The sequence below is a fragment of the Echinops telfairi genome, unplaced genomic scaffold (genome assembly GCF_000313985.2).
Source record: "Echinops telfairi isolate 266 unplaced genomic scaffold, ASM31398v2 ScPeMD7_23;HRSCAF=83, whole genome shotgun sequence".
Classification (NCBI taxonomy): Eukaryota; Metazoa; Chordata; class Mammalia; order Afrosoricida; family Tenrecidae; genus Echinops; species Echinops telfairi.
The window spans coordinates 8,313,261-8,323,488 of NW_022103920.1; the positions used below are offsets into that span (position 1 = coordinate 8,313,261).

A 10,228-nucleotide genomic window follows, 5' to 3' on the forward strand; every position below is an offset into this window, starting at 1 on the left:
GAAGTCCTGTGGGGCAGCTCTGCTCTGCCCCCTAGGGCTGCCGTGGGCCCAGGTGGGGTAGTGGTTACGCATTGGGCTGCTAACCGTAGGGCAGCAGTTTGAAACCACCAGCCGCTCTGCAGGACAAAGACCAGGCTTTCTACTCCTGCCAGGTGTTTACAGCCTCAGAAACCGCAAGGCCAGTTCTACCCGGTCCCCGAGGGTTGCCCTGACTCAGATTGAGTCAAAGGCAGTGGACCTGGGTTTTGGGGGGTTGGAGGTTGTCGGCGGTGCTTGCCTGCCACCTAGTGGCGGTTTGCAGGAAAAGGGAGTGTGTGTTCGATGCCTGTGGCCCTGGTCCACCAGCACTGAGTCTTGCCTTCCTCTCACAGGACAGATGGGGACATTTGCGCACAGTCTGGGCTCCCTGGGGCAGGGCGCTGTTGTGTACCTGTCAGCCATGTTCTCTCAGCCACAGAGCCTGGGAGGAGTCGGGCGGGTGTCCTTCATCTGTCCACGATACATCCAGCCCCGGTGGTGTCGTGGGTTATACCTTACCCTGCTAACTGCAAGGTCAGCCGTTTGAACCCACCAGCTGCTCCGCTGCAGAAAGACAAGGCTTTCTAATCCAGTAAGAGCTCCTGTCTCGGAACCCCAGGGGGCAGTGCCACCCTGTCCTACAGGGTCGCTGAGTCAGCAACGGGGTGATGGCCATGGTGAGGCTTTGCACTTACAGAGCATGCTGCAGCCCACCTATTGGACAGCTAGTTAGCGTGCCTGGCTGCCGGCTAACAGGGTGGGGGTTTGAGCCCACCCCGAGGCCCCTCAGGGGCAATACCTGGCAGTCTGAAAGTCCAGGGAGCTCGGTTTGCGCTGCACACTTGGGCACTACCAGTCTGCCTGCGCTCAGTTACAGCCTGGACGAATGACATCTTTCCATCGTCCGGGAGACGCAGGGTCAGGTGGGGTGGTGACAAACCAGATGACGTGCAATACTGTGCCTGTCCTAGAGTATTGTTCTCCAGGTGCCACATTCATGCGTGGTCCGTGGGAGCCAGGCCAGAGCTGCACCTCCATGATAGTCTGGGGTGGAGTGGGCAGCAGACGTGACTGCAGTGACCGGGGGTGGGGGTGGGGGTGGGGCAGTGGACATGGCTTCAGTGACCCTGAAGGGCACACAAGTCTGGAATCAGGATTCCTTGTCTTAGGACCTGAGTTCTTGCCCCGACTGCCCTCTGACCCCAGCCCCCCAGCTCCTCAGTCCTTCCTTCAGGGACCCCAGTAGTATTGAGGACACAGACAGGCATGAGGTGGAAGGAAGCAAGCTTGCAGCCCTGGATGAGGTCTTTATTCTGTATTGGCCTATTCTCTCTCTCTCTCTCTCTCTCTCTGGATCCTTACCATTCTTCCTAGCTGAGATTGGCTCCTGTGTGCCCGGGGCTCTGATTTTCTCCTCTCTCTCTCTCCCCTCTGCAGAGTGGAGTCTTGTTCAACTGAGAACCTGGAGCTGCGGAAGAAGGTGGAGGTGCTAGAGAACACCAACAGGTGCAAGCGCTGGAGTGAGAGGCGGGGCTGAGGCCCGATGGGGAGAGCAGGCAGACCACCTGAGCAGTGCAGCTGTGCCCACGCGCAAAGTGGCCCTGCTTCACCCAGCTTACCTGCTGCACATGTGTGTCGTACACATGCACACACACATGCCCATGTGGACATACGCATGGACTCAGGTCCATATGCACTTGTGCACACATGCATGCACACATAATGCATGCCCACACGTAGACATGATCACACACGCACACGTATAAACACGTACACACTCACTAGGGTATACATAGATGCGTGCACTTGCATGTACAGGGCACACATGCATGCTCACACACCTAGCACATGTGCATACGCATACACGTACATGCACGCACACCTAGCACATGTGCATACGCATACACGTACATGCACGCACACAAGCATACATACATACAGGGGGCGACAGTGTCCCCCCTGGCTCTCCTACCTGTGACAGTGTCTGAGCAGGCAAACAGCACCAGGAGCCTGGCAAGATGCCCTTTGTTTCCAGGGTGTCAGGCCTCCTCTCTGCCACATGGGGGCAGCAGAGGCACAGCCAGGCTGTGGACTGTGGTCCTGCACTGCCTGCTCCTGTGAAGGTCACACTGTGGATAGGGGGGTCTTCCCTGCCTGCTCCTGTGAACGTCACCTCAGGCTCACTGCCATGGAGTCGATGCTGGCCCATAGCAGCACTATAGGACAGGCTAGAACTGCCCGTGTGGGTTTCCGAGACGCGTAACCCACTACACAATGGCTGCTCCTTCACCTCAGACCGCAGCACCCTATTCAGACACCAAAACAAAACCAACAAGTAATGCGTGCTGACTGTGAGCAAAAATTAGGGAATGTAATTTTAAAAAGAAGAAAAGTCAACAGTCTCCGCGAAGCGGGCCCCTGCAGCACCCTACTCCCGCAGAGATATCAGAACATCCGCATACGGGGCTCTGGGAAGGCGCTCACCGAGTGTGTTAGGCTGGACTCTAGAGAAGTAGGCCCAGTGATGCTTGTATTTGTTCTCTATCCAAAACACAACAGACACAAACTCACTGTCGCCGAGCCAATGCTGACTCATAGTGACTACGGGAGAAAGTAGACTTGCCCTCATCGAGTTTCAGAATTATACCCGTTTGGAGGAGTCGGGAGCCTCATCTTTTTCTTGAGGAGCAGCTGGTGGTTTCAAACTGCCAACTAATGGATTGCAGCCCGGAGTGTAACCATTTACCCCGGGCCCCGTGCTACATAGAGCTCTATGGCTTACACAGTGGTAGAAATAGCTAAGTCCAGGGTGGATCAAGTCGGGCTTCTCCTGACTCTAGAAGCTGATGGACAGGAAGCAGCATGAAGCAGAGGCATCGGGCACAGGCTGGTGGAGGCAGAGGTCCAGAGTCCGCTAATGAATCCACCGTTGGCAGTCCACTGAGGCTCCTGGGACCAGCAGGCGACAAAACAGGAGCTCTACGTACCAGACACAGGATGTAGCTCTGGCAGAAGGCAAAAAGGGCCCAAGAGGACTCAGCACTGCGCTTTCTCTCTTACAAAAAGGCTTATGACACCTAGGAGGTCTCACCAGGCGGTGGCACAATTGATCGGCTGAGCCCCGCCCCTCCCCCTACCCAGGAGTGTCCATGATCTCTATCATCTGTCACCATCATGCGGCGTGTAGACGGGAGCCTTCCGCCCTCCAGGGGCCACTGCTCAGGATCCTCGTTTCTAAAGCAGGGCACAGCCCCCAGGGTGGCAGCTGCAGCCCCTGGCTGCAGAAAGCAGCCTGGTCTCCTGAACCCCTGTGGTTCGCTGGCTGTGGTTGGTTTGGCCTGTGAGTGACGTGGAGAATTGCCCCCAAGAGTTAGCTGGCTTAGCCCTGTCCAGATACAGGTGGCTCTGCCTGTTTCCTCTGCAGTGGCATTGGGGGCGGGGGCGCGGTTTGAATTGCCAACTGGCCGCCAGCTGAGGCCCCCCTCTACCCCCTACCCCATCCCCCATGCCCCAATAGCCTTCTTCATGGCTGCCCTCTGTCGCACCTGCAGGACCCTCCTTCAGCAGCTGCAGAAGCTCCAAACCTTGGTCATGGGCAAGGTCTCCCGGACCTGTAAGCTCGCAGGCACACAGACGGGCACCTGCCTCATGGTGAGGCTCCAGGGGGACCCCTTGTCCAGGGCTGGAGGGATGTTGCGGGCAGCTCTGCTGCCACCTGACTGGGCTGTGGCATGGTCACAGTTCCTGGGACAGCCTGGAGGTGCCAGGAGAGTGGAGTCTGTCGGCACAGGGTGGAGTGGGGACAGGTGGGACCTATTGAAGCCGTAGGGCACAGGTGTGAGCATCGAGGCAGGGCCTGGGATGGGGCTTAGCGCAGCGAGGCACAGCAATGGGGGCAGGCCTATTGGTACAGTTTCAGGGACAACTGGAGGTGGGGGCCTGTTGACACTGTTGGGGGTGTGATATTGAGGGGGTAGGGCCTGGGGGCAGGGTCTTGGTGCAGTGGGCAGAACCGACGGGGGCAGGGCCTGTTGCAGCCTGGGGACCTGAATGCCTGCCCTGGGTGCCTCCCTGCAGGTGGTCGCGCTCTGCTTTGCGGTGGCCTTTGGAAGCATCATCCAGGGCTCAGGGCCCTATCCCTCAGCCACGAAGATGGCACTGCCCAGCCAACAGTCGGCACCAGAGCCCTACACTGCCTCCGTGGGTAAGCACCGCACGGGACACGGTTTGCGTGCGTTTGGAGCCCAGTGTTCAGACTCGTGAGCGGGACCTTGGAGAAGGCCTGCCTGCTCTCGCAGCCCTCCTGGCACACACTGCTGGACCTCCGCAGGCCCCTCACCCTGCACGGGCAGAGACGCCGCAGGCACTCTCTAGAACTCCACAAGCACTCTGCAAACGGCTGCTCTGGGCCGGGCTCGCATGATAAACCCCGATCTTGCCTTTCTGAGCTCTGATGTGGGGGTGGGATGTGAATTCTCAGGGGTGGGGCACGGGGGCTTTAAACGTGCCACGATATTTTAAGAGACCGCTCGTGTCCCTGCCTCTTCTCAGTGGGGCTGTTACCATAGTGAGGGTTCCTAAAATGAAAGTCAAGCCTCCATCATCCTGGAAAATAACACACCTGAAACGGGCGGGCCAGGTATCCGCTGGGAGACTCTCACCCAGCCATTGCCCCTTCTAAGGATGTGCGTGAGGTCTGGTTTTCCTGGCAGGTGGATGGATCCCTGCAGGTATGTGACAGGTGCGAGCCTTTCGACAACATAATTTCAGGGGCCAGTTAGGAAATCCTTTCCCCAGGGGGATGCATCTCTGAAGGTGAACTGGAGCCCGTGACAGCGTTGTTCCCGCAGGAGTGGCGGGGGGAGGTTTGGGGTCCAGCCAGCTGGCAGCCAAGCTGGCAGGTTCAACAAAGGTGTGGGGAAGGCGGGCCTCTGCCCTTTGACTGACAGCGTTACCTCTGCGGCTGCGTCCCAGGTTCCACAATCCGGAATGGCTTCTATCGCCTTCCGCTCTCCCAGCCAGCCTTCCTCCCTAGGAAGGAGTTGGCTCCACAGCTCCGGGGCTGGGCTCCTGTTCTACATGAGTTGTTCCATGTCTCTGGAAAAGACCACCGTCCTTGGCACCCTTGTCCAGGCCCTGAGGATGCCCACGGGCATGGATGCCCCGGGTCTCTGCTCATGGGGCCCTGTCCGCCCTCTCCCCAGTGCGGTCCAGGAACTTGCTGATCTACGAGGAGCCCTCCCCACTGGAGGAGCCGTCTGGTGGGGCCTCGCCGGGGGAGCTGGGCAGCTGGGACAGGGGCTCCTCCCTGCTCCGGCCGGCGGGGTTGGAGTCCAGGCCCGATGTGGACCTGTCCCCGTTTTTCCGGTCGAAGGAGATGAGCCTGGAGAAGGCCGTGTTCCTGCAGCTCCAGCAGCACCTGTGAGTGGTACCGCCCCCACCCCCGCCCCGTCTCCCCTCTGTGCCACAGCTTGTCCCATCCCCTGCTGCGTTAGGTGCTTTCCTGAAGCAGGGGCTGTGGGAGTCCCGGAGCTTGGACAGGGAGAAGACCCCACGCGCTCCCACATGTCTGCTACATTGGGTGTCCCCGGGAGCTGCATGCCCGAGGCCTGAGATGAGTGTGCATGGAGCCCCAAGGTTGGCAGCTGGAACTGGACTCAGATCTCCTTCTGAGAGGAGGCAGCCTTGCCAAGCCAAGGAACAGTTACCCCTCCTCAGCGCACAGGGCCTCCTGATTCACAGGCAGATTAGTCTCGCCATGGACGCCCACACAACCGTGGGTATGGGACAATGGCACAGTTAGGATGGGGTCACCGTCAGGCATTATGCACACAGGGGCCCCCAAATTGCCGCTCACAGATTGTTGGCTCCTAATGCAAGCGGCTTCATCCAGCAGTTATGGGATTATTCCTTTTGTGACGTGCAGCCCATGCGACGGTCCAGTCTCGTGAGTGTGGACCGGGAGGCTGTGGGACCCCAGTTACCACGGGAAGGAGGGGTCCCACACACACTCCTGGGGGGGTGACCTGGTTGGTGGTTTTCTATGAGTACACTGATTACTGTTTCTACTTGGTTCATGTTTTACCCCCTGTGGGTAACTTAACTGTTCTGGAATGGGAGCCAGGTCAGGTCCCGGGTTTGCTCTCTTCCCGGTGTCTGACAAAGGTCGGATTGTTCCCAGCCAACACAGCACAGCTCGTGCGTCAGGCATGCATCACGGCACTCATACAGCCACTTGGGCAGCCAGGCCGGCAGGCAGTCAGTCAGTCGTCCGCCATAGAGTCGGCCATGCAGGCAGTCAGTAATGCAACCCGTGAGAGAGTCCTCATGCAGCGAGTCAATGACAGCCATGCAGTCAGCCATGGAGTCATGCAGCCAGCCATGCAGTCAGCCATGCAGCCAGCCATGCAGCCAGCCATGCAGTCCGTCAGTCCGTCAGCTATGCAGTCGTAAAGCCTATTTGTGACCAGCGTGCATCCAGGCACCATGGGTCATCTCAGAAGTGCAGGAGCAGAGACCGAGGGGAGGGAGACTTGGGGACAGAGAATGGCCATTAGGAAGGGGCAGGACGAGGGAGCCTGGGCCAGCCCCAGTGGCAGCAGTGGGAGAGCACAGAGCATGAGGGGTAACCTCCTGCTCCTCTCTCTCCCTCCTCAGACTCAGCTCCAAGCTGGAGGGGAACGAAACGCTGAAAATCGTCCAGCTCGACAGAAGGGTGAACGCCACCATTTAAGAGGCGGCCCCCACCCCCACCCCCCAATAGCTACATGTCCAACCCCATCCGTGGACATCTGCTTCTTCCCTCTTGCTGCCTCGTCTGAATGGGGGTAACCATCCAGGGGCTGTGGACAGGGAGACCCCGTCGACAGTGAGCAAATTCGGCCCCAGCTCCATGTTCATCCCCTCCCCCCCAGCCATCTCTTACAGCCATAGGAAATGACAGTGTCACTGGACAGGGGGCAGGAGGGCTGCTTCAGCGAAGGTGCCAAAGAGCAGCCTGCCCCCCCGAAGGACGCCCCCTGACCTCACTTCATAGAGAAGGACATCTGACTGACCCTCACCTCCTCGAGAAGGACACCACCCTCTGACCCTCACCTCCTGGACAAGGTTGCCACCCCTGACCTTTACCTCCTGGAGAAGGATACCTCTCACTCACTTGGGACCCCAAACTCCAGCCACAAACACATCAGGTGGTCCAACACCCTCCCACCCCGCCACTGCCGCCCCCTGCCCTCGCTGACTGGCGGGGTGGCCTCAGGCCGCACGTGCAATGCTTGTGGGAGCCAGGCTTTCCCTCCCTCTAGCAAGATGTCCCCACCCTGAAGTGGTTCCCCCAATGCCCCCTCCCTGACCTCCCAGCTCCCTTCCCCTCCCTGCTTGTAAATAGTATTTATTAGCTCCCTGAGGTGGCCACCAGCCCCACACAGTGGGCCCCTGCCTCCCTCCAGGGAGTCAGCCCAGGGCCCCATCTGCTGGCCCTGCCTGGTCCTTTTCTCCTGATAAGAGGTCTGTGAAATCATGCCTGGCGCCCCTCACAGGGGTCCCCACAGGAGGGGTTGGGGTGGCGTGGCCCGTGTGCGCTCTGCACCCCAGGGGCTGCTCCTGCCCGGCTCTCCTGGTGCAGGAGGGTGGGGGTGGGCAGCAGGGACCGTGGAGGGCTGTTGCTGGCCTCCATGCCCCCCAATGTGGCCTTCTTCCTCACCTGCCTTACCCCAGGGTCAGGGCTGAGACCCCTCCTGGGCTGGCGAAGGTCTCACCATTAGAATCAGGTCTGCCACTTTGCAGCTCACCCAAAGAGACCCCACTCCACCTCCCTGCTTCTATCTCCTTTCTAATGATTGGGAAGTCACTTTTGTAGTAAACAACCACAACTTTCCTCTTTGATACAAAGAAGCAATGGAAATTGCCTTTTTATTGTACCATGCAGAAGACCACCCCCTCCAAACCCACCCCTACCCCCGTTAGTTTGTAAAAGACTTAATGTAGGAAATGTGCTTTAAAATTGTGCATTGTGTAACAAGTAGCAGTTGAAGTACAGCCAGAACGCACCTTAGAGGCAGGGATGGCTAGACACCTTGTCACACACTTTGGACGTGTTGCCAGGGGGGACGGGTCCTTGGAGAAGGGCATGGCTGATAAAGTGAGGGGGGCGGATGAAGAGGTGCCTCGGCCGGATGGATGGACACAGCGGCTGCAACCAGGGCCGCAGACGGCAGTGGCTGGTGCTGGCGCAGGACTGGACAGTGCTTCCTTCTGCTGAGTCAGAGCCTAGCAGCAGCAGCAGCAGGTGGAGCCTTTAGTGACCCCTCCCCTGCCACCCCTCCCTCTCTAAGGCGGGATTAACCCCCCGACTTGGCCTTGGGCTCTGCCTCGGTAACTGGATTTGCTATCTGCGTACCTCGTAAGCGGATTCCGGCTTTGTCTGTCCAGGTGCACTTAGGGCTGGCCCCCTGCCATGATGGGGGCTCAGATGGGGCAGTGGCCAGGCCATCTCCTCAGGCACAGGGGATAGGGGGTGGCCCTGTGGCTGACTGTTGAGCTCTGCCCCGCCCCCTTGCTTGAGGGCCTCCTGGGCCCAGACGGTGTGTGCTGGGCACTGGCCATTGCTGACCCGCCTCTGTGTCCATCATTGTCCACGTGTAGGTCAACGAGTGGGTACCCAGGAAAGATCCAGAAAAAATAGTCACTGTTGAGTTGAGCTGTCACCCCAGAGCCCCGCGTGGGTGCCTAGATCTGCCCTCCTTAGGGTTTCCACAGGCTGGGGTCTCGGAAGTGGATCCCCACGACAAGGCACACCTATTTGGGTGCACTGAGACCCCCACTTTTGGGTGAGTAGCCAAGTGCTTGAGCTATTTGTGCCACCAGGGGCGTCAGAGGGATGGCTTCTCTGGGATGGGAGTGTGCGTGGACTCTAGGAGTGCCCAGGGCATTGAGGACCAGCTGAGCCCCAGGGTTCTATCCAGAGGAAGGGCGATGAAAGGCCTGGTCCACTCGGGGAGGGGGTGACCTGTTTGGCCTCTGAAGCCTCTCACCTCCCTACAACCGCCCTCTCCCCCCACCCCCCACCCCCATGCTGACTCAGCATTGGCCGAGCTGAACCTGGGGCTCCTTTGTGGCAGGGCTGAGACTCAGGAACCTTTTGGTGTGGACACCTGCCCTGTAGATCGGAAAGCAGGTCCAGGCCCAGCATGCAGCAGACAGCTTTGTCTGCTCACCTGAGTGCCCGGGGACCCAAGTTCTGTGCCCGGCTGGCACGTTAGCTTCCCTGCTCCGTGCCCTGTGTAGGGAACAAAGCCATAAAGGCAGAATCAAAGCCTGGAACCACTGCCTCATCTGGCCAGCCCTAGGGATGCGTGAGTGCGATAGAGAGAGACCCCACCCGCAGACCCCTCAGAGAGGAAATGGTGCAGCCGGCTGGCCAGCGCCACCTGAGTGCCTGGGGGTGGGACATACTGATGGAACAAGCCTCTACAGCCGAAACTTCCAGACGCATTTGACCTTCTGCCCCCCTTTCAGGAAAAATGAGTGACCCGGCACCCGGTGGCAATGGACAGCCTTTGTACTGCTGCCTGTAATACAAGGTCAAGGGTAGGATCTGCACTGGCAGCCTCCCTGCATCCTCCCGTTGCCCCCAGGGGGCGGTATTGCCCACTCTGGGAAACTACATCTGGAACGTGAGATAATCCGGCTCTCTGGGAGCTGCCAGTCAGACGGGAATCTCCTGGCCTCCCACTGGCTGGTTTGCTGTGCAGCTTCTGTGAGGGGCGTATCAGACACTTCGTGGAAAGATGGGCTGAAAAGGCCAGGGAATTCCCCAACAACCTTTGGAAGCTCCCTTTGGGTAGGTTTCCCTTGCGTCGGCAAAAAGTGCCCTCGTGGCTCCACACCTGAAGCGCTGGCCGGTAGAAAGGCGTGGCAGTCTGTTTCCGTAACAAAATGTGACAGCCTTGGGAAGCCTGTGGGGACCTGTCTGCCCTTGGGCTCCGGGGCACTGGCCCTGAGGCTTTGCCTCTCTCTCCTGTCTCTGCCTCTCTCAGATGCTGGTTGCATCTCGTTGACTCAGGGGAGGAATCCTGCCTCATTACCATCACAGCCCAGCACAGGATTCTAACCCCTGGCAGGGGAGGGGGAAGGGAGGGGCCACACACATTTTACTTTTTTTTGAGGGGGGCAGTTGGTCAGTCTCTCGCTGTCTCTGGCTCTTTGTCAC

At 59.0% G+C, this 10,228-nt stretch overlaps 1 protein-coding gene across 1 annotated transcript in view; it reads left to right on the plus strand.

The window, feature by feature from the left end:
* Nucleotides 1-7,908, plus strand: part of CREB3L2 (cAMP responsive element binding protein 3 like 2) — a 39,176-nt gene extending 31,268 nt beyond the window's left edge. Inside the window, exons 8-12 of the mRNA XM_030885273.2 lie at nt 1,456-1,524; nt 3,570-3,669; nt 4,096-4,222; nt 5,223-5,439; nt 6,676-7,908. Coding sequence (XP_030741133.1) covers nt 1,456-1,524; nt 3,570-3,669; nt 4,096-4,222; nt 5,223-5,439; nt 6,676-6,751 — 589 coding nt within the window. The 3' untranslated portion in view covers nt 6,752-7,908. The remainder of the gene's footprint in view (nt 1-1,455; nt 1,525-3,569; nt 3,670-4,095; nt 4,223-5,222; nt 5,440-6,675) is intronic.
* The last annotated feature ends 2,320 nt before the right edge of the window (nt 7,909-10,228 follow it).